The sequence below is a fragment of the Alexandromys fortis genome, unplaced genomic scaffold (genome assembly GCF_014885135.2).
Source record: "Alexandromys fortis isolate MF-2015 unplaced genomic scaffold, M_Fortis_MF-2015_v1.1 scaffold_34, whole genome shotgun sequence".
Classification (NCBI taxonomy): domain Eukaryota; kingdom Metazoa; phylum Chordata; class Mammalia; order Rodentia; family Cricetidae; genus Alexandromys; species Alexandromys fortis.
In genome coordinates this window covers 3,196,307-3,220,754 of record NW_026067933.1, presented here as the reverse complement: position 1 = coordinate 3,220,754, position 24,448 = coordinate 3,196,307, and the positions used below count along the sequence as shown (strand labels likewise).

The following is a 24,448-nucleotide window of genomic DNA, read 5'->3' as shown; positions in this document are numbered from 1 at the left end:
AATGTCATGGGTGGCAATAACTTTACTTGTTATTGATTACTAATCATATTACTAGGTGTATAGCATAGTTCACGTTCTACCTTTGATTCAAATAGTCCAGATCTGAATTTGGCACAGAATTCAGGTGTGATAATGATTTGTGATAACTGTGGGTCAGTAGTACAAAGTAATTTGTATTTGAAGTAGACTGTAGGAACCAAAAGAATGATGGTAAATTTTTAATGTGCCTCGAAACTTCTTTTAAAGCTGTAACTTAGTGGTACTTTGCAAACTTCAGTATGGAATTAGTCTTCTGCGATCTATGGATCACTTAGTCTTATCGCTAGAGTTCCTGATTCCACAGGTCTAGGCTGTTACCAAAAGACCTTTAATTCTGGCAAATCCTCAGGGGACTAAGAGTTTTAGGTCAAAATGGCACACTGAGAAGCACTGTGTGTGTGATCACACATCCATGACACATTACATCTACATAGGCATCACTAATAAGAACACCAAAATGGATATATAGGTCTTCTGTATGAAAAACCCTTCTTTGTCAGTTTGTTTTCAGCTACAATACTAAAATACTGTTTCAATTTTAAGACAAGTTAATCTTGAAGTAAATTTTGGCCTCCACTAAAATTTACAAAGTGAAAAAATTATGTTGAATAGATATATTATTTTAAATCCCCACTTGTTAAAGACAACACATATAGGGTAGTACCTATAGGCGACAGTCCAAGTGTTCTGTTGAGTGCATGTAAGATGGGTGTTAACCATTTTAGATGATCTCTAACACTCAAAATGGCCATCTTTTACATATAAGGAGAGGGAGATTTCCAAAAAGAGTCAGGCAGTGACCGTGTGTAATGTCTTAATAGGGCATGGTAAAATCGCACATTCTCCTAATTTCATTGGAAAGTACAAATCAAAAGTCCCCATGATTAATACATGACCCCAATAAACATGAGGAATGCACTTTTTTATTTTTATGCCAATGAATGTAAAATCATTATGGACCAACCACACTCAAATACACGTGCTAGGGAGACTGATGTACATTGTCTTGCACTGTAAGTACTTACATCCACCACTCAGTTACGGCAACCTTGTCGTCCCTCTTTTGGTGGGATGGTAACTTACCACTCACTGTTCTTTACAGCTTTTGGTGGGCAATTTAAAATTTCAACACTTCTCCTTTACCTTCACAATCTTGATGAGCGTCTTCAGTTGGTAAATATGAAGCTGAAGGTCTAGTCTGTCAGCCAGCCACACACAAATGACTTTCATGGAATTGCTGTACCATTGCTGGAGAGAAGGACGGGGTGGAGGGGAGGGGGACAGAAAAAGAAAAACAATCTCTGCAGTATTCATTTAACAGATTCAGTAATGAGAGGGTAATGAAGCACTCCGAAATGACCACAGATCAGCACTTGAAGTCAATAATGCTATAATTTCCTGTTAACAGAATTGTACGTTCGGGTGGCATATCTGCTGAGCTGACCCAGGCTGTTCTTTACACGAATTAGCATTACAGTGTTTAGCTGTAACATATTCATGGGAAAACTGTGTTTTTGCACTTTGCAGCCTAGCGGATTGCTTTGCAATTTGTAAGTAACAATGGGCACTAAATACATATTGTGGGACTGAATGGATGGCCAAGCTGCGGGGGGAAAACACACACTCACACACACACACACCCACACACACACCCACACCAGGTAAATCATTTTCAAAGGGAAATTTCCTATTGGTCTTCATGTTATGAAAAATTCAGACAGCAGGAGTGTTAGAACATTAGTCATGATGTCAATGACTAGAAATAACATTATGAAGGATGGCAAAAAGTACCCACAGTTTACTATATGGTGATCCCTGATCATCCTTTTGTAATAAATCAGTTATGAGGCAGTTGCCAAGATGTTTAAACAGTACTTAAACCAAGATTTACTCAGACCACAGGAAGGAGCCTTGTCGAGATGGAATTCTTGTGCAGTAAGAATCACAAAGCATACATCATTACCCAGATTATGAAAGGAAAGGTCTGCTTTGCTTTGCAAATATTTTTGGAGGCTTTATAATTTTTCCATTTATTACAACCCTGTTGAAGGAAAAAAAACTGAAATTCTTTGGAGGCAATTCACTGTTTCTGTGCAATATAATATACAATGATCAGAAAAAATCATAAAAGAATGGTTTGGTCTCCTATTTTCCAAAAAGGCATCTGATATTAACTGTGACATTTTAAGGGGTTCAATGATTCCATGATAGAGCCCAGGGTTGGTAATGGTATACTAATGCTGCCGCTCATTGAGGTAACAGAGAAACATCTACATCAATATGGCATTTACAAAATGAAAGGAGTGTTTTGAGAGAGATTTCTGTGTGCTGCTTGTATACCTAAGCATAGCGACACACCATATTTGTATCTGTTTTAAGGAATCCAAACACAGATGCTAAAAAAAAACTTAAATATTTTTTCTCCATATTATTAATACACAATTAAATCTAACTTCTGTAAACTTAAGTTCTGCAAGTTTTAAATTCATCCAGGCTTGGACTTATTGACAATTTAACAGCAAGACAATTTAACAGAGCAAGAAATCACAGGTTAAGTACAAGTAAAAAATGAGTTAGTCACACATTTCATCTGTTTCTATGAACTTGTTACTCTATTGAAGCTGCACGCATAAAATGTGATAAGCAAATTAAAATGAGCCGATTTACTAAATATGACCAAACAGATTACTGAATTCCAAGTTTTACATTTCAGACTAGACTGAGACTTAAATAGTTACTGTTCTTTCTTAACGAAAATTTGTTTCCTCTTAAGCACATGTCAAAATATATTAAAAAGTTCTATAAGAATCAGATACCTACACTCATAAATTTTTATAAAACCCGTGGCTAGTAGATGTAGCACTTCAACTGATATGTGGGATCTCAAAAATCTTTTACGGATACATATAACCTTTTATTTCTGATATTAATTTTACATTCACTTATTTCCACTTAGCACTTAGCCCTGGTGGCTTCTGTTTTGATGTAGCTGAACACTCGGGTATGACTGACAGTATTCAATTAGCATACAGGACCAAATGCTTACTCCGTTGCCACCACACTCAAGAGACGATTTGGAACTTAAAATGCTGTCGAAATGAATTAGAATTTTAGATATTCTAGTTTCTTTGTACGGGATAAAAAATTTCTCTTTTCTTTTGGAGGAGAGAAAATATACACTGTTTAAAGGCTTGTCCAAGGCAGCAGCCAATACGTAAGCCTATACAGGTATATGGTGAGTTGAACAAGTCTGAGAGAAATGAAACACACTCCCAGAAAACCACTCAACATACACTTCTATGTCCTTAAAAAAGAATCCTCATTTCAAATGATTTTAATTTCATTTCCCATCTTGTATGAATGATTTCTATGCTAATGCTAGAATGAAAAGAATACTTAGGGAGAACACGGAAATTATTAATCTAAGATTTCTAACATAATACCCAAATTATACATCCAGAGAGCATGAACTTGAGAAGAACATAATCTAAATGCAACTATAGACATAGAGACGAACGGGACGGCAGCTGAGGGGAATGTTGAAGCTGCTTCCTTGTCATCTGACTTGAAGTCAAATATCTCAGTCCAGAGGCAAAGGCTTCCAGGAAACATTATCCCATCAGTTCAGAATGTGTGCTTCTGATTTAAATCAAGGTCGCCTGGAGAATAACTGTGGCTAAGTTGAGGAAATGATTAGGGAGAACAGTGGCTTAGAGCTCAGGGCTCAACCTGGCTTCTACTAGGAGCAGGCTAGGGACAACACCACCCCACTCCACTGCAGCTTTCCTGCCTGTGAGGAAACTGGACCCCTCATCCCTCCCCCAACAAAGCCACCAAAACAGAAACTTCTTGCAGTTTGATATTTTGATGCTGGAGATAATACAAATCTTTTCTCAGGGGTGAAAATACAGTAGGTCCCCCTTTTGTTCATCCTGAGAAGAGTCAAAACTGGGTTAGCTTCACTTGCCCTACCAAGTCAAAGCAAAGCAAGCCTTTGCATGAAACAAAGGGGGGAAAAAAAGAACCCTGAGAGGGTGAATATGCAGAGGAGCCAGGATGTTAGGAAATGTCTTTTTCACTCTGAGAAGCTAATTTTATAAGGTAACTTATGTGACCACCTGCTTTCCTTTCAGAAACATACAAGAAGGGCGCAGCCTGGCTGGAGCCCAGGAAATGGCATTTACAGTTTACTCCTTGCTCTGGTTCTACTCAGGAATAAAGCAGCAACAGTATATTTTATATATATATATTTTTTTTCTCTACAGAAATACATGATAGCAGTCTACCACTTTAACCAAAAAAAAAAAAAAAAAAAAAAAAGCTCCTTTTTTCCTTTTGTGGTTCATTCAGCTCCTGTAAGGGCATGCATCACTCACTCCATTTTCTTGAGATATCTCTTTTAAAGCAAAAAGAAAAGAAAAGGAAAGGCCAGGGCTGACTCTGTGAGACCCCTGTATTTATTCACACGTATTGTGCATGACTGTAGACTGGTAAATCATATTAGCAGCCCGTCTCCCCATCAAGCTGCTACTTGCTTTCCAGCCCTGGGAAGGTTCAACAAATCAACAGGAGCACGGAAAACAGAACATCAGTCTAATCTAGTGTTTAAGGTGAAGTTTTCAAACCCAATCTAAGAAGATCTTTAGAGCAAGCAACAAGCTGAAGGGCTCAGAAGGTGGTATTGACAATGAAAGAGTGTGGAAATATTGAGGAGCGCAGCCCTCGTGCATTTTTAATAACAAGAGGGTCAACAGGGGCACAGCTCCCTCAGTGCCAGGAGTTGCCACTGACTATGGAAATTGCCACACCAGGGCCATAAACGCTCGCAGTTCATCAGCCTTCTTAAACACCCTGAACCCCCTCCGTGGACCTTTAGTCTTGAATTAACAAACCAAAGCAACGAAAGAGGGTGCAGGCTGAATGGCTGGCATTGATCCCCAACTGTGTCAGCACTGCTACAGGCCCTGAAAATCTCTCTCCATTGTCAATAGAAATTGACAAACCTCTGCTCCTAAATAGTGCAGCTGAGCCGGGCGGGATCCACGCAGCTGTAAAGGGCTCTGCTCTTGGGGCCCGGGAGCACTAACAATGGAACAGGCATGAGCTCTTTGTCAGCCTCAGACTCGGCAATTTTCTAACAAGGATTAAAGTTGTTTCTCCGCAGAGCCGGTGAAAGGAGATTTAGCAACATACCGTGCTTTCTTCATGCAAGTTAAAGAGAAGTAGTTAAGGAATGTCATTATTCTGTTGACTAGAGGAGATACAAAACAAATATATTAAATATGCACAACTCCCCCTTTTTTGCCTCATTTCTAACATTTGGAGGATGATTCCATTAAGTATAACACTTATCGCCTGGGAACAAGCACTTCACATTTATTTTGGAAGTTTTATTTTTCGAAAGTCCAGCTGCTCGCCACCTGGAACGAGGTCTCAATACATACTAATGCACAATGCCTTTAGACCCTCTGTGGCTGATATTCCTAAATCTGAATCACAAGACCCCATAGGGTTTATATATGGAGGCTGCTTCAAGCAAGTGATTTCTGGCAGAATGCAGCCTCTGATGATGACAGCGAAGGAAAAATAGCTGCTTCGCCATGGCACAGATCTGGGGTGTGTTTTCCGCTTAAGTGTTTAGATTTTTATTGATTATGAATTGGCCCAACTACTTGGTATATTTTCATCCTTCTCTAGTTACGCTTGTCTCAGTAGGTAAAAAACAGAAAGGAAGGAAGGAGAGAGGAAGGAAGGAAAAAGGGAGAAAGGAAGAAAGAAGGGAGGAAGAAGAGAAGGAGGAAAGGAGGGGAGAAAAAGAGAGGAAGGACCGATATTTTCCAGGGCACTACAGTGTGTTGGAATGGCTATTTTAAAGAGCCAAATCACTGCTGAATTGGAATAAAATCCAGAAAATCTCATTTTAGTAAATGTGAACGTTAAAATCCAATAGTTCAATTGAATTAAAGAACAAACAAAAAAAATCTAAAAACATCGAAGGTTTTGGCATGACTGAGAACTATGAGCCACCCTCTGGGACCACTTCGTAGCTCTAGAGAAAAACAAAAATTTAGAAATACTGGTGCCCTGCAGTTTAGCAGCACAGGGAAAACATGCACGCTTTATCGGGTATCTGTTCTTACTCTGCCATTCTTACTCTGCCAGAAGCACACGTAACAATATTTGTGCCTCTATTTCATTCACTTCTCATTTCTAAACACTCAAATGCAAATTTGATATTAATGTCAATTTGATACAATAATGCCACCCCACCCCCAAATTCCAGGCATCACACTGAAACGATCCAGATTAACAGAACAGACTCCAAAGCACAATTTTAAGTTTCAAGCAGAGCCCTTTATGGCTGTGCCTTAGCTGAGAAAAAGATGAAGGGTTGTGTTTAAGGAAAACTGAAACCAACTCACTGCAACTAAAAACAGAGGGTGTGTTCTACACAGCTGACACTCTGTCAGCTTGGCACAGAGGTGGCCATGGAGGATGTGGTGGGGTCCAGGGCATCTCCTGGACATAGCTGCTGAGGACGAGCAACCAGACACTGAGGAAAAGAAAATAGCCCCTTGGAAGGAGGATAGAAGGAAGATCAGTACAAACTTCCAAATCTACTATTTGCTTAAGTGACTTGGTCAAAAGACTTGTCTGTGCCTCAGTTTCCTCACCTGTGTGAGGAGGTGCAGATCATGTAATCTAGTTCTAACACAATAGCTCTGTACAGTTCAAGGTAGAACACGTGCTTAGCATGTGTGAGGCTCCGTACTCTACTCCCAACAATGGGACAAAAACACTGTGAAATTAAATTAAATTTGATTTAATTTAACAAAAAAGGCACAATGAACTTGTGAGCCACATAAAACTAAACTGAAAGGAAAAGTCAACTTTTCATTCTATCAGTTTGTATATGCTGCTTGACTATAGCTTCATTCTTTCAGAATAAAGAAACACGAAAGTTTTGACTTCTAGAGCTTTCTATTGTCTGTCATTTTGCTTTTAATTCCGTTCATCTTTTCTCTCTTAATGAACTATAGATATTATAAGGATGAAACAATGGAATGAGTGAGGAACGAATGAGAGGTATAGAAATGTGGATTAGCGCTTGTATTGCTTTTGTTTTATATTAGTACTAATTATTTTGAGACAGAGCTGCGTGCATTTTAGGCAATCACTTTACTATCTGAGCTACTTCTCTAGCCTTATGTCAATACTATAATTCTGATTATAAAGGCATCAGACACTTTTAATGTGAGGCTTAAATAAAATGAACTAAATCCAACTATTAATTTCAACAAAGTAAATGTTATTAACATTTTTGCATACTTGCATATTTATTAAGTCGAACACTGAATTTAAATTAAATAATTTACTAATCCAGATCTATATAGCATATAAGCTTTTTATTTTATGTTTTGGCTCCAAAGTCTACGTCTATAATTATGCAATTGTATTTCCTTTCTGGAAACAAGCTAGATTTCTGTTCTGTCACCAAAAATTCCTTTGATGCAATTTAAGCTTCTAGCATAAAAACAAGAAAACAACCCCTTAAATTCCTGGTGGCTGCTGATGGAACACAACACAATACTTTGACAAATCCAAGGGATTTCTCTCAATCATTCCAAAGATGCTCACCAAAGTTTCTTGCAACTTTAAGAAATCCAATCTGTCAGACACCAAACATACCTACAAATCTGCTAATGTAATATGCAATATAAGTAAGTTCTTTGAAGAACCATATTTCTTGTTAGAATAGTCAAACAACTATTTTATAAATTTCGTCTATAATCTCCCCCTACAAAGTCAGTTTATTTGCCCTATTGTGTAATGTTTAAGAAATACTCAAAAGAACTTTATTCAGCAGTACATATACTAAAATTAGAATGATACAGAGAAGTTTAGCATGGCCCCTGTGCAAGAAGAAAATAAAATACACAAAAACACAATTTTTTTAAACTATAACAAAACGCCGAGCTATAGAGAAGAGATCATTGGCTCATACATCGGAGAACCTTATACATGTGGCTCTTTTCATGTTCTGTTTGTTTCTTAAACAAAGAACAGATGATACATGTTTTACGATTAGGGGGATTTGTTTTGTTTTAGGTATAACAAAACACCTTGATGTTTTGCAAGTTATGAACTTTTCTCTGTTTACATTTATTTATTTTGTGAAAGATTCTCATGAAGCTTAAGATGACCTTGAGCTCCTTATACACTTGAAGGTGACCTTGAGCTGACCTTGCCTCTCCCTCCCACAGGCGGGTTTATTTCACTAAAGGAAGAAAAAGTAGGATGTGCCAACAAGGGAGTGCTGGCATCTAGTAGACACTTGCTGAATGCAGAAACGAACTTCACTGCCATTGGAGTTCCAGATTTCCTCTTTTTAACTATCCATGATTCCTGTAGGTGAGGAGGTTCTGAATTAGGTCCTCTTCAGCCCCAGGGCAGAGTAGCTTATAGAACAGCACCAGCTCCACACACTGCAAGGTGCAGAGGCTCTGTTTAGCTCATTGCTCTTTAATAGCCCCAAAGCCTCTTCATTTTAATATATTTTCCTTACTATATACAGGGTATCAACATCGATATTGTTTTAAAATATTTACAATCAAGTAGGCAACTGCCTCTGTCAGTTCATTGTTCAGCTCTTCTGATGCTATAAGGCTAGTACCACACAGTAAACAGTTATTCCCCTCTTCCCTGCTATGGACTCATGATGGGTGAATACTGGTTTGGTCACTATTTGAACACCAAAAGATGGTTTACCCGAAATCAGAACGGCTTCCTGTCATAATAGTGTCTGTAAATGTCTAGGACACTGAAATAATTGAGTTGATTTTCTTGGGGTACTATGACCATTTTAATTTTGGTTGGATGGCAATTTACACACTGTATGTAAAGTTTTGGTCAATAATATATTTTAAATCAATGACATAAGAATCTAAAGAGAGATACAGTAAACTTTAGGAATTAATACTAAATGGCACAATTTAACTTCAAGATATGATCTACGCTTGAGAACTTACTGTATGCGTGAATGGGAAGCATTCCAAAAATCGTGTATTGAAAGTATACATAAGGGAATGAAGTAAGTGGCTACCATTCTGTATTCCCATAGTGGGCGTGCAGCAACCACAGAACCGATGGTTCTGCCTTATGCTGGGCTTCTCTGTGCCTTTGGTTTCTCAGCTTGCCCATTGGTGTGGAATTTTATTACCAACTCCATCTCCTTGGCTATTCATTCATATCACTGCTATCCTATTTTTGCTATTAGCATTATTATCAACTCATTATTGTCTGCTATGAAGGAAATACTATTTTCAACAAGGGAGACTTGGGTGCTTTCATGTTTCAGGCTGCTCATATCCTAGCCAGGTGTTGATAATACTGCACGATGTGGTTATCAGCCCACCACAAGATGTAAGGAGCCGCAGTGCATTCATAGAACCTGAGTTTGATTGCTATCTTTAGCCCTTGGCAGAGTGTTTGGACCACAACATACATTACAGATTTGTTGATGGACTTTTAAAAAATCTATTTGGAAATATGAAATACTATTTGTGTGTGTGTGTGTATATATATATATATATATATATATATATGCTTTTCTATAGGAAAAGGACAGAATTGTGTTAGGGTTAGAGTCACTGCTGTTTTGAATCAATTTTATCAATAGAAGAAAATTTAATAGGTATTTAATAAATTGCTCCATTGGTAGAGTAACTTCCTGCAAGCACGAGTTTAAACCTTAGCACTGCAAAAATCCAATAGATACTAAAGTTGTTGAAATTATCAAGGAGGCCATTGTATTTATCTAAAGAAATGGAACATAGGACTAAAATGGAGCTTAACATGTGGCAGTCATTTCGTTTTAGGTGACGAGCGATGAGAAGAAGGAAGAACCATGAATGAAAAAATGTCCGTGTCCATATACGTGCATTCATACATGAAGCTACATTAGCGATGCAAGGTAGGATTCTGTCAGCTCTGGACTGGCTTCCAGACTGTCACCCAAGCATCAAACTGCCTCTCCAGAATGTCCTGTCACCTGCTCATCTGAGGCCCCGAGACATCTCTGGAGATGGGGCTGGCTGTACTACAGGAGGACTTCCACTAATGAGTCATACATCTGGGAAATCTCTACACCTGCTGACTTTGTGAACCGTTTCTACTGCTGTGGATGTGTGGACATCTCTATGAAGATGCATGAGACTCTCTTGGAGCTTAAGAACCCAAGGAGGGTAGAGAAGGGAGACCTTCTGTGCTATGACCTTTCAGTTTCTGAATTTGGCAGTGAAACCCTGGGACTGGGTATGAACTGTGTTGGTGCTAAATCTCTGGCAGCTTTCCAATCATCTCTCAGAAACAGAGAGAAATAAAGAAATAACCACTATCTAGTGATCTGAAAGGGTGCTCAATGTAGTCCTGCATTGCGTTCTCATCTGTAAATCCACCTGTGACTACTCTGTAGATGAAACAGCGGAATGCTCTATGTGAAAATTAACTATTTCTCATGAAGGTCTGTGTGCTCTTAGAATATAAACTCCTCTTGGGCAGGCACTGGATAGCAACAGGCTTCCGGCTGTTTGCACTGTGTGATTTTTAGAGGTGATTAATAAATACAGGGTGCATGAAAACAATGAGAGTAATAAGAGGGGCTGGAGTCTCTTCTGTTTAGAAGCCAACTACACGTGCTACAGTTAACACCTAACACTGGTATTCCAGTGTTCACCACTATTATTTACACATGGCAATTGAATAGGGTAGTAGGCTTGTCTTTTACATGCTCGGCATGCATAATAGCCACCTTAAAGGGTGTTCAATACCAAGACACAAACTCAGACAGGAGTGGCTAACGGGGAAGTCAGCAGAAAGAACTACAGTAGTGGAAACAAGTTCAAGGAGACGGCAGGGCATCCATGTGGGAGAGCTATGAATCCGTGCGTTTGTAGGAACATGGTTTGAAAGAATCCTGTCCAGCCACATTCAGAGGCCGCATCTTCTCCCTACTCAGAGCACGTCAGTGAACACCTTGAGAAATTTCAAAGCCCAGCCATGGCAATGATTAAAGGGTTAGGGAAGGGGCCTATGATGAGAAGTTAAACAAATAGGGATTATTTATCTGGGAGTGGACAGATATGACAGGCGCTGTAATAACAGTCTTCATGCCTAGGAAGGATTATTGCCTCGGAGGACGCTAAGAATCTGTGTTTTGTTCTCCAGTGAGAGGAAAGGAGGAAGTAAGCTCAAAATTCAGCATGAAGAATTGAGATGAGGCGGGCGTTAGAACTTTTCGTTTTCATAAATCAAATAGTCTGCCCACATTAAGATAGCAAAATTCTGATTTCTATCTTTCGTTGGCAAGAACCGAGATGAGGAAATAGAGGCTCTCGTTGGGTCGGCTGTTTTATAAGCGTCTTGAGGAGTTGTTCTTCAGTTCAGCTTTCTGTCAAATCATTCGGGAACTACCCTGAATAATGATTCTGCCAAAAGCTACTTTGCCATGTAGATTTTTTTTTTTAATGTGGATTTAGCCAATATTGGCAACCTAGCTGACACCGCTGTGCTCACCAGCAAATAGTGCCAAACCTGCAGAGGGGGCTGCATGGAGGAGCTGCTAGGGAGGTGACTCACAGAAATTGGCATGGAAGCCGTGTGTGTTGTCTGCTTATGGAGTTAGGATTGAAAGGAAGGAGAGCAGCTATCGGTTCCGCACAAACGCTGCACTGGTCAAGTGGTAGAGATGTTGGCCTCAAGGGAGCCCGGGCATTTTTTCAGTAATAAGCCACCAGTGGCCTGATGTTGTGCAGGCATGCCAGGCCGGCTGTCAGACTCTACATGTGAGACTCTACATGTACCAGACTCTGCATGTGAGAGTTAGAACCCCCAGACAAGCCTAGGTGAAGGAAGCAGGAAGCCGCGTCCCTTCTTGGTTCCACATTCTCCTTACTACCCATCCAACACCAGTGCATAAGCTCAACATTGTTTTAACATCTCCAGGGGCACTCCACCAACGCGTTGCTAGTGGCTTCAGTGTGTAACAGAGCTGGAAGATTCTGCAAGCGGTGGTTTAGAAACATTTCTCCCACGTGAAAATCTTGTCACCTTCTGTGGGGTCAGGACAATTTCAGCATCGCGGAGACATCTTAGGGTGTCAGCCACATTTTTTTTCTCTTAGGCAAGCAAAAATCTCCCAACCGTTCTGCCAGTGTCTCCCCCTCCCCCTTAATTCCGAGCACAATTAAAGGTGAGTTACGGCTCTGGTGGAAATCTAAAGAGCATCAGCGAAGCCGAGCACTGCTCAGCTTTTGAATTGCTTTTCTCCTTCTCGGTTCTTTTAAATGGTTTTCTATGGCAGGGGCATTTTTCTTAATTAGTCACAGCTAATTAGTGTTCTGGCATAGACGAGTAATCAGAAATGTCAGAACTGCAAGGCTACATCGCCCTAATCCTTTGATAATAATTTAGCCTCCTGGGAGGGCCCCAAGCCGCGGTAAGTAGTGACTGACAATAAGGCAAAATTAGGCGGGCGGCAGACCATTAGGATAGAAAAATAAAAAGCACTACCAAATCCTGCTGAGCACCATCAGGCAACTAACTGTACTGCCAGATGAGGTGCCTGTTTAAGCCTGTGTTGTTAATTAGCTGATTCTACCAGCGCCGCCACAGATGTCCAGGTGCCTCATGCAAAGATGTGTGTTTCTGGGCATGTGCCAAGTGACAATTGTGGACCATGATCACATTTCAAGAACTGAAGTTTAAGGAGTCCATGTATGTCTTGAAGATTCTTTTGAATTATCAAAGAAATAAGATCAACAAGCTACATTCTTTTTTTTTTCCCCTCCTCGTTGAGTTTCTCTTTAGACAATTAGGCACGCTTATCTCAAGTTTCTCGAGTTTTAATTCAGCTGCAGCTCAGATTCAAATGAGGGCCTTTGGCCTCTCAGAACGGCGCCCGGACTTGCCAAAGCTATTTTGGCACACATTGTACATCAAAAGTAGATGCTTTTTTAAAAAATAAATTCTTACACTTACAAAGAATAACATTAAAAGGAGGGTTAGTCATGCAAATGAGCAAGACAACCAGGACGCTGTAACGTGAGAATACCTTTTTAAAGCAAAACAAAGTCTGAGGGGGAGGCAGTCAAGAGTAGGTTCTAAGTCACATAGACGGAGACCATCTCTACCCAGAAGGTTTGGCTGCGAGTACCTCAGAAGCGGTCAAACAACTTCAGTGCTCAAGTACAGCAGGTAAAACAAAACAGGAATATATGCAAGTAAAAACACAATGACCCCCGGAAAACAAAGCGCTGACCTAGCTGCCAGAGGACGGAAGCACATGACGGGAGATGGGCAGGAGTCTGCCTCCAGCATCCAGAAAACCAACTTTTATAATCTATCTTTAGTGTACAGGGAGACAGAAAAGGCTCACCGCATGAGGAGAGAAAGAAGTCTCTTCAGAGATCCTCAAAGACCCCGCTGAATGTGCATGATCCATCCTTTCTCCTGATGGAGAAGGGGAAAGGCTATGTATGGCACAGGTGTCGCAGGAGTGCTAAATTCCTGGTGGTTGCTAGAAAAGTCCTGGCAGGGCCTAACTGGCCAAGACAGAGTGTTTTACACTGGCCTGCTTTCTACACAGAGAACGAAACACCAAAGATAATCTTTGTCGATAGAAAGCTATGTTAATTTAAGGAGACGTTAGAGAAATTGCGGAGTAATTTGGAAGCGAAGGATCATGGAAAGAGGAAGGCTGCTCTTCTCCAATAGACGTCCACACGGAAGAGAGCTTTAATAAGAGAACAGAACGGGGGAGGAGAAAGACAGTCTTTGACTGTGTGGAACCTCCTCCCATGGGTTTCATATAGGCTGATTACAAGGAGAAGGAAATCTTTCACCCAGTGAAATGGTTTAACATATATATAGTCAATTCTAAAATTATCTGATCAAAGGCATTATGGAACGGAAGTTTTATCTAGTGGGGTAATATTTTTCTCCCCTCCCCTTTTTTAGAGTGAGGGTCTTGCCATAGGGCCCAGAGTAGCCTTGAAATCGGTCCTCCTGCTTCAGCCCTGTGAGTGTGGAAATTGCAGGTGTGTAGCATCATATCGAGTTCAGCGATTACTCTGACTCTTTGATTTAAATTATTCTTGGGACATTTGCAGAGTAACAAACTGAATCTTTAAGTGAGTTAGGAGCGGTGCTACTGAACTCTTGCAGGCTGGATAAAAACATTCTAAACACTTATCTCTCTCCCTTTCTTCTTTAGGAGCACAGAGGCAAGAGACTGTAAGAACGAAATTAATTTTATTTTGAAATCCTATCTCATTGTATTACTTTCCTGTTTTGCTTTTTATGATAGCACAAATAAGTTACTGAACCTATTTCTACAATTTGGGCTAGTTTGGCCCAAAATGTTTAATTTACTTTTTTTTTAACTAGGAAGAATTCTTTTCAGGCAATGTCTTTAGAAATTAATCCTTTATAAAACTGTTTGGATGAATGTAACTGATTAGCTATCATTTAAAGAATTACATTTAATTTTATAAGACATCACAACAATGTCTTTAAAAAAATCTCATAAAGATGAAACTCCTCAACAATTAAGTATTTAATCAGTTTATAACACAAGAGAATGCTTAATCTGCATGATTTGCCAATTAGACACTGGCACCCTGGTGTGCCTGTAGCAACATGGAAACCAAAATGAGATTGTTTTAAGGGGACTCCAGTAGCGCAAGCCCAATAAATGTACAAGGCTTAGAGAGCTGGAGAGTGTTGACATCCTGATGGCGAGTTTTCTGTCTCAAGCCTGAAATTCTCAGATTTTAGGAAGCCAGTGGAGAGAGTACCCTAGTGGCTTTGCTGGGGGATTTTGGTTTTAACGTCGGAACTGTCACTTTTCAGTTGAGAGAACGGATACACTCTAGGAATATCCCCAGGCTCTCTCACGACACCGGGACACCTGTGGCTGTGTTCCAGGCCCTGAAGCCTGAGAAAGTACAGTAGACAGGCTACCTAAGAGTAACCAAGAGCAGCAGAAACTGTGGGTCTGCAGAGATGTGTGTGTATGTGTGTGTGTGTGCGCGCGAGCGCCCCAGCAAACACTTGGAGATCAAGTACAATTTGTGGAAGTCAGTTCTCTCCATACATGGCTCCCAGAAACTGAATTCTGGTTGTCAGGCTTGGAGGCAAGCCCCTTGACCCACCGAGCCACCTTGCTGACCCAGTTATCCTTTAATACAGACTGTCTTTTCTACTGCCCACTGCACCTGTTGTTGCTTTTTAGCTAGGACACTTTGGTTCCATCCAATGAACACAAAATAGTGAAAGCTGTTACCCTGCTGTGGAGGACTTCGGATGCAACCAACCCCACGATTTCTACTACCATTGCCAAATTAAAAACAGAAACGGTCATTGGATCAAAAGTCTGGATTTCAGAAACGATTTGAAATTCTAGATGAAGAGGTTCAGTCTTTATGCAGTAAACTGAGTATTATACAGATGTTTGAAAGTCACCTACACCATTAATGGCAGAATTAACAGGAAATTCTGGTATCTGGATTCCCAGTGGAGTGTTCCTCACAGGACATGACTTTATTGTTTCAAATGTTGTCAAGTCTGAGGCATGGCTGAGGCATGGGATTTCATAGAAGGATTTTGAAAAGAGAAACAGGTTCAGAGTTTGAGGACACCAAACAAGTCACTTATTTTCTCTGAAGAGAAGATCCTTTAATTCCACAATAAAGATGCAAGAGGATGATGGCATATCACCCACAACGTTGGATGCACCTAGGGAGAGGAACAAAATGCTAACATTGTTAGGAACGCTTGAAGAGGTAAGTGGTGTGTGTGTGTGTGTGTGTGTGTGTGTGTGAGTGTGTGTGTGTGTGTGTGTGAGTGCGCGTGCGTCTCTCTGTCTGTCTGGTGAGCATGTGGAAGTCAGAGGACAACTTGCTGGAGTCAATTCTACCTTTCCATCCTGTGGGCTCCACGGACTGAACTCAGGTTGTTATGGTTGTGAGCGAGTGCTCTGACTGACCGAGCCATCTCGCCAGTCCTCCACCTTGTTTTTTGAGACAGTTTTTCCACAGTGTCTCAATTCACTGATTCAGCTAGCTGGCTAGCAAACCCGGCCAGCCTCAGAAACTGTCCTGTCTCTGCCTCTATGGCACTGGGGTCAGAGGTGCTCACTCACCACTGTGCTGGGATTTAAACTTAGGGACTCCTGTTTGCCAAGCACTTGACCAACTCAACTGCTTCGCCAGCTCTTAGTCAAAGACGTGTCTTAAACTCAGTTTTGTTTTTTTAGCGGCATGTTTGCCAGTTATTTATACTTTATAGAAGCAATTTCTGTCCCAAACACAAAGGGCTCTGTTTAAGCACTTACAGGATAAAAAGGACAACATATTTGTACCAATAATTTGACTTTTAGCAGGTACTTAGGATTTTGATACCCCCCCAAATTTAACATAAAAATCTAAATCGACAATATTTACAACCTTAGGGATTGACACAGATTTAATCATTTCCATTTTTCATGTGTTGAGGTCAAGAAACAAAATCACTTCTCTGTGGAAGTTGAAACAAAAATAGCAGGGCAGGATGGACCCACCACAAGTTTCATTCAACATGGTATGTGGCCATGTGGGAATAGTGGGGAATGCATCTGTTCTCATCCCTAGATGTCCCAAAACAATAAGCATAAATCCAGGGCGATGATCACCCTTATACCTTAGATACCTTAGTCAGTAGTACCATTATTTAAATTGAGTGCATGGGTATTTCCCCATAAAACTAGGAGCAAGTAAGATGCTTAATTGATGAAAAAGTACTAGAGGCCAAGGGTATCTTAAGAAGTGTGTCAAATTTCACAAATACTTTGACAGCCCTTCTCACGGTTAGGGTATCAGCTGGAAAGAAGACTACGCAGTATAGCACACTGGCTTCTTTTTAACGTGGCAGAGACACTTTAAAATTAATGTGCGTCTTGCAGACTAATCGTTTTTACGTAAAATAGCGTCGGCATTTTTTCTAAACCAGTGAATTTCATCTGGGTAAAAAGGCATATTATTCTTTAGGAGTTAATCCCTTATACTGTATGATCAGAAATCGAGCCCTGGGCATTTTGCCAAATGGGATACAAACAACTCCAAGCTAACACTTCCTAATGTGTGCGCATTAGTCCGCACCTGAACTTCGGAGGCTCCATTTCCTTACTTGTGTAGGAAGGAGTCTAATTGGACGAGGGGAAGTTTGCCACTACGCGCAGGACTATTGTTCTCTTCCATCTTTTATCTGTAATAGGCTATGGTTGCTAACAGTGCACTTAGGGTCATTATTTTCAAATGTTTCCTGACACCTAACAATATTATTTTAAGCTCCAGCCAAGTAGATTTCCAATAATTATATAATGTCTCTCAGTAATGATCTGTTGCTTGAGCTCCACAGTCTACTTTACCTTTCAACACATACTTGATAACCTCTCATTTACTAACTGTAATTGAGGCAAATTCAGCCTTGGCTAATTAGGGGCTCTTAGTATCCCCTCATCTATGCTATTCTTGATGACATACCAATAGAGTCAGGGTTCATTTTCATTTTTAATTAAAGCAATAAATATGTGCAACTTTAAAAAATAGAATGTTTGAGGACATTACAATTATTGTACAAATAACAAGTCCAGAGCTCTGCTGGGGATGTACAAAATAAATGTGAAAAGCTTCTTGATAAAACCCAGGGCTTTGGATGCAAACCTACAACCTAGCCAGATGCTTAGGTATCGGAAGGGAAAGAGTGCCTAATAGCGCAATGAAATGAACGTACTATGTGAATGCTGGCCTGCTTAGATCTGCTTTAGTTAGCTCTCAACAGTACTGCAAAGTCTTCTGAAGTTCAGCAAATGATGAAGAGTTAAAGTGGAGAATATCTTTGAGGTGAAAAAAAAATTCTACCTTTGCTTACTAACTGGCCTAACGGTGGTTAAGCTTTGCCACAAGAAGGTCACCAAACATAAACACTGATGGTCTCCAGAGAACAGTCCTCCCTTCCAACAGTGACTACCCAGAGGGGACTGTGTTCAGCATGACTCCACCTTATTTCCTCCACCAAAGATGTATGTGCTCTAGCGAGGAAGAAATATAGCAGACATTTCTATATTCTATATATATATATATATATTCTATATATAAAAGCACCGTTTCTATATTCTCTATATATATTCTATATATATTATATATATATAAAAGCACTGTTCTTTTTCCGTTCAACATTTCTGAAAATCACCTCATAAGCAAAAAAGCAAAAAAGTTGGAAAGGAAACATATGCCCGTCCATGCACAGAAATTCCAAATGGAAGCAGAAGTTGCTAATACGGGTTCGGTATTTTGTAAAAGAGCCAGCTGGATAGATGATAATTTTGCTACCCCTGCAGGGCATCAAAGCTTTTAGGAAATCCTTCTTTTCAAGCATATTAACACATATCTTATTAAAACAGATGATACTTTTATTGTAAAACGGCCTGGCAACATAAAGCCTGAAAGATAAGGTGCACCGTGACCACCCAGTTGCGCAGACCGCACACACGGACACGGCAGGGCAGGGCGAAGACGATGACGTAGCGGGACCTTCTGTAACTGCCACAGCTCAGTGTCGCCGCGAAGCCCGTGAACTGCCGTTATGAGAACATGTGCGCTAACTTGCATAATTAAACGAAGCTGCCGGAAAAGCATTTCTAAAATGCGGAGAAGATGCACGTAAATACACTTCAAAGAAAATAACCTAGGTTCAGAACCAGCACTGGGGCAAGCTGTGCAGTTATGTCATCAGCTCGATACCATTTTCTTGGATTTGAGTGATCACAGTTACAAGTGAATAACGCTCTTATTTAAGTTGAGTACTTTCTTAGTTAGCTTTATAGAAACTTGATCAAGTATCTAAAACTAACCCCCACGGCTAGCTGTTATGCTTAAATGAAGACCTTAGTATCGACAAAATATATTTTCCACGCACATCTACATTTTAAATCAAGATAAAAACGTTCTATGTCCCGTGACGATGGCAGCTACTTACATCAAACAACTTTTCTATATACATCTCTTCATTGACTTTTTCTCGAAGAATATCCTGGTTTTGCCGAACAAACATAATGTAGGTGTCTGCCAGGTCCATTCCGGGTTTCTGTTGCATGGGAAAAACATGGGGAATAAAAAAGGGTCAGTTCTCATTTCTAAAGCTTTATTTAATAGTAGTTTGGGAAACAATTTTAGTGGCTGTTGAAATTGTTCACCCCTGTGAATTTTGTTTATACCAAACCAACAATGATTAACATGTGTAAACGTTTAGCACTCATTTTTACTACTTAAGGTCACATCCAGTATTGTTGAGATGATTAGGAATACAGGGTTGTAAGGATAATGTATGCATATCCTTTAAAAAGATCTCTTTTATTTTTAATTAATGGTATGGCTGTGTCTTATGTGGGTATGTGTATGTTATCACATACATACACAGCATCCAAAGTGTTGAACGATCCTGTTGCTGGAGATGACAGGCGATTGTAAGCTGCCCAACATGAGTGTTGGCAACCACACTCAGGTCTTCTGAAGGGTAGCATGCAACTTAACTGCAGAGCCATCTCTCCAACCTCCCATACGTGTCTTTTTGTAAACAAATGATTATCTTGAGAAGTTAGTGTGCCAAGAAGTATGAGAGGAGATTAAAAGAAAATTCCTCAATGGAAAGATTATGTCCTAGTTGTAAGTGTTTTACAACTGACTTTTCACCCCATCCCCATTTGCTCGCCAATGGTGGGAAGCCATAAATTGTCCTGATTTGCCTCTTTAGAATACTCTGAGTATTAAAGGAATACAAATCAGTATTCTTATTCAGATTAGCAAAATACTAGGAAGCCTGGGAAAACATTTAATGCAAATTAAAACAAGATACTTTTGGTTTTCTATTGCTTTTATTCATCACTTACTGATACTATCTTAGGGATTTGTTATATTATAGAAGTACATTGAAAACATCAATAAACTCATTTCTCATGTAGGGCCAAAGAGGTGAACTAGGGAACTCACTAAATTATCATTTTGCATTTGGTATTTTTTCTTGTTTGAGGAGGCAGGGTAGTTAGCATTATTCCTCCTTGCTGTAGGCCAGCGGTTCTTAACCTTCTTAATGTTGTGACCCTTTATTACAGCTCCTCGTGTTGTGGTGACCCCAATCAGAAATGACTGCACTGTTACTTCATAGCTGTAACTTTGCTTCTGTTGTGAATCTTGATGTAAATACCCGATAAGTAACCCTAGGAGGTTCGTGACCCATAGGTTGAGAACTACTGCTGTAGAGTTTAAAAGAAAAGGGAAAAGAAAAATCAGAATGGGGGTCAAAAGCCTTCGTGGCTGCCAAAGAGATTTCCTTCTCAACTTATCATTAGCTCTTTCTCAAGTTTCAGATGCATGCTAGGCTGACTGATGGAAAGAATTATTTACATTACTTACATCTGGGCTTGACTCATAACCTGCACTGAATTATTTGATTATAGAGTATAACATTAGTAAGAACTTAACAGTAGAACTGATAGCCAAGTAAGATAGTCAAACTTCTACCATCCCATGGTTATAGGGTGTGCTTGCAGCCTTGACCAATAGACTGAGTGGCAAAAGTGAGTAGTGAAAGACAATCAAAGAGCATATGAGCTACTTAACTAGCGCTATTTCTGTAAAAGCAGTACAAGGTGTAGCTTGGCTGATGGCAACATGGTGGAGAATCTTCTTGTGAGGGACCGAAAGTCTTTGCCATTTTAGGCTTTTTTTTTTTTTTTTTTTTTTTTTTTTTTTTTTTTTTGCAGCGGGTGGATCAGTATTTTATTTGCCGCAGTGAGTGTCTATTTCCTAACCATTTCATTTATAAGCACCAGGATATTTTATTTCAGTGATAAACATCAGGCTTTTTGTTAAAAACTTATTTTTCTCTTCAGTAAAAATAACTGCATTTTTTTTTTTTTTGAGACAGGGTATCTGGTGACCTAGGAGGCCTTGAACTTGTAATGTTGATAAGGATGACTTTTGATTCTGATCCTCTTTGCGTCCATTTTCCAAGTATTTGGATTACCAATGTGCACAACCACGCCAGTTTATAAGGTGTTGAGAGTAGACACACGGTTTTGAGCATGTCAGGAAAATATCTATTAACTGGGCTATACCTCCAGTCTTGATAATTTAAATTCACCTTAAAGCATAGATAACAAAATCTCAGGAATTTTTACAACACAACTATGATATAACTAAATTACATTAAAATATAAAACAAATGTTTATACAAATGTTCTCACAAGTGTCTCCTTTAAGAGCATCCATACATAATATAGGCAATGCATTGCCAACCTGATGGAGGCAATTGAACAAATGCATTCCTTGTTTTTCTGCATCATCCTCATAACCAGTGCTTGCAAGTTTAAGTAACCCCAAGGATAATAAACAAAAACTTAAGTTGGTTTTATTTTGGGGAAGTGAAGTTTGTACATCAATTTTTCAAGGGAAGAGGTTGGGTCATTTGTACAAACATCACCAGTCCTGATTCTACTCAGGCGAACGGACCCATATGACACGGATTTTTCTCTGTGCCTCTCAAACTTTGTCAAAACACTGAAAATTAGAACGTCCAGAAGGCACGATGCCTTGGAATGAAAATGACATGAGGCAAGTTTTCTTTGCTCACTCCTGAGGCAGCTCAGCATCTGAGTTCCATGCAGGTGCCGGCGAATGAATAAGATGCCATGACACCCATAATAGCAAGGCAGCGAGCCCAGTCTGGCTACACGGAAGCTGAAAAAAAGGTTTGTCTTCCCATCGTTTCTCCCTACCCAAACCTTTCTTATTTCCACCCCTCAAAAGAAAACTATGCTGAGAAGTTTAATCCACTCAACCACTTCCCCCAACAGAGTCCGTGGAAAACCAGTCACTGGCAGGACCAGTGGAGAGCAGTGGCCTGGCCAGTTCCTTTGACAGACACTCCTGCACTCTTGATCACTCCCAAGCTAACAACGAACTCCAGAAGACTCCAGAAGACCCTGTCCAGCAATTGTTACCTTTCACCATCTAAATTCAACAAACACGTTGCAGCTTAAACATAAAAGAAATCTAAATCCAGTTCCCTACTGACAGACTCCAAGGAAGTAAAGGTCCGAGCTGCAAGCTGAACCGAGCTCTGCAACTTTGTATGCAACTTTGTAAGTGTGTGGGCTGAAGCTCAGCCGAGTTTGCAGTTTCAAAGTTGCTTTTCTTCTCTTTCGGCAAATTGTGATGTTCTTGCTTGGAAACTAACGCCCAGACTTCTTAACATTCCTCATTAGCATTATTCCTTCCTTTATCTTGTGCTGTTTACCTATTCTTGAAACTGTGACATATGGGAATTTCACACCTAGTGAATATATTTTCATGCAGTTTGTGGCATGAGACTGTAATCATTAAAAGGATATACACAAGGAAGAGTAACTGCAACACCTGGTGACACGTTCCAATTAGAGTTATAGTTCTTTAAAAACACTTTATCCTTCATTTGGCGTACGAGAGGGTAATTATCTATGATAAATTGCTGGAAAAGATGCAATTTTCCTTTTAAACAGTTTCTACCTTCAGCGCAAACGTGTTTGGATCGAAGACATTATCACTGGCTCAGTGCTCCTTTGTGCCAGGGCTGCTGGGACGTGGCGGTGGAACTGACACACTTGACAAGCCACCGCTTCTGGCTATTAACCGTTACCCTATGCGTTGATGCTTCAACCACCCTGCACGCTGAGCACTCGGATGCTAGCTTCCTGTGCACGTTTTGGAGTGTAGATGAAATGAATGTTTGCGACTGCACTGTGGAGGTGGAGGCGGCTCCCAACTCTGGACAAAGCAGGTATGCTGTCCAGTTCCTCCGGAAGAGCGCCCCGGGAAACTTCAGTAACCATGCGTTGCCATGCCTCTTTATCAAGAAGACTGTATCCTACAGAGCCATGTTTAGAAATCTTTTCTGCATTGTTAATTAAATTACAGCCTCCTAATGAATATGAGAAAATAACAATTAAAAACCACATGGCGAGCACTCTATTAAGTATAATTTAGGAACATAAAATCAGTTCTTTTTTCCTATTTTCAATTTAAGCCTTTGAAACTCTCAGTTCTCTACATAAACTTTTCCAACTTGCTTGTTAGGCTAGTTGTCTCCAAGCATAAAGAATTCCTAAATTCCTTTGAATCTTCTAACCAGGAAAGGCAAATTTTGGCCAACAAAGCTATAGTAAAGGGACAAAAAGATATATCAAAAAATTCCCCCAATGAGCATAAAGAAATCAGTAGCCATGGAAGGAAAATGAATTATTCTAAGGTGAGTTCTTCTGACGGTGGTCGTAAATGCCACTGAATCCACCAGGGACTGAATGAGCAAGACGCAGATTCCAGCACACTCCCCCTACCCTTCCAAGCATTAATTACTAGTTAACCCAGCGAGATGAACATACCACTTAAAAAGAGAGAAAAAAAAAATCCTTGCTAATTATATGCTGCAAACGTTCTTGCTTCCTGCTGCTCTACCTAATCACACAGGTGTGAGTTTTCACTTCCCCATTCATGGGTAGGTGGGTATGACATGGCCTTCATTTTCCACAGTGACAGATTCAGATACAGAAGACGCAGCTTAACCTGCCACTGGAGGTGAACACGACTCTACACGAACACCGTCATGGTGTCTGTTTAACAAGGAGACACATTTGAAAATAGGCCGTTCCTGGCTCAAAGATTAACTAGAAGCTACAGTGAAGCTGACTTAATTTAAAAGCGCACATCTTAGATTCAAAAGAAAGAAAGGAAATGGAAGGAAGAAAGGGAGAAAGAAGGAAAACTTGCACTGGAGAAGCAGCCAAGTGTGAAACTGTGCTACCTGTCCTCTCCTCCTGCATGGTTTGTGTGCACTGTAAAGGAAATGCCACATCTGGCTGTATAGCAATCACTGACAAAGTGAAAGGCATGAGATAAGAGCAGGGCTTTGGAATCTGAAAGTGTGGCAGGAACCCAGGAACCCTTTGTAGCCTAGCTCCAGCACACAAGGCTCAGTAGTAGCTTAAAAACTGATTACTAGGGAACACATAATTGGTCTTGGTGATTGTTAAAAAAAAAAAAAAACAGCATGCTTTTTCACCCCCTAATGTATATAGTTCATTATATTGGCATTTACACATTAGACAATAATTCCTGTGATATTGTAAAAAATATACTTGATTTACTTCATTAGTTTTTTAATGAAGTATCAAAATTATATTACACCTATGCAGAAAGCCAAAAGGAAATAGAGCCAAAACCTTCAAACTAGACTGATACCAATGTGAGTATGTTACGTATTCCTTTCTGTGGAGAGAGGA

The 24,448-nt window shown here is 40.0% G+C and overlaps 1 protein-coding gene and 1 non-coding gene across 6 annotated transcripts in view; one reads left to right on the top strand and one right to left on the bottom strand.

The window, feature by feature from the left end:
• The window catches only part of Cadps2 (calcium dependent secretion activator 2), a 533,470-nt gene that overhangs the window by 5,743 nt on the left and 503,279 nt on the right, over positions 1–24,448 (bottom strand). For all 5 annotated transcript variants that reach the window (XM_050145948.1, XM_050145944.1, XM_050145945.1 and 2 more), the window contains 2 exons: positions 19,114–19,221; positions 1,183–1,287 (listed from right to left, as the gene is read on the bottom strand). In XM_050145948.1, the coding sequence (XP_050001905.1) occupies positions 1,183–1,287; positions 19,114–19,221 (213 nt within the window). The remainder of the gene's footprint in view (positions 1–1,182; positions 1,288–19,113; positions 19,222–24,448) is intronic.
• LOC126503991 (U6 spliceosomal RNA) lies at positions 7,891–7,995 on the top strand. Its single transcript, XR_007592463.1, has one exon. It is a non-coding gene; the product is annotated as a U6 spliceosomal RNA (small nuclear RNA).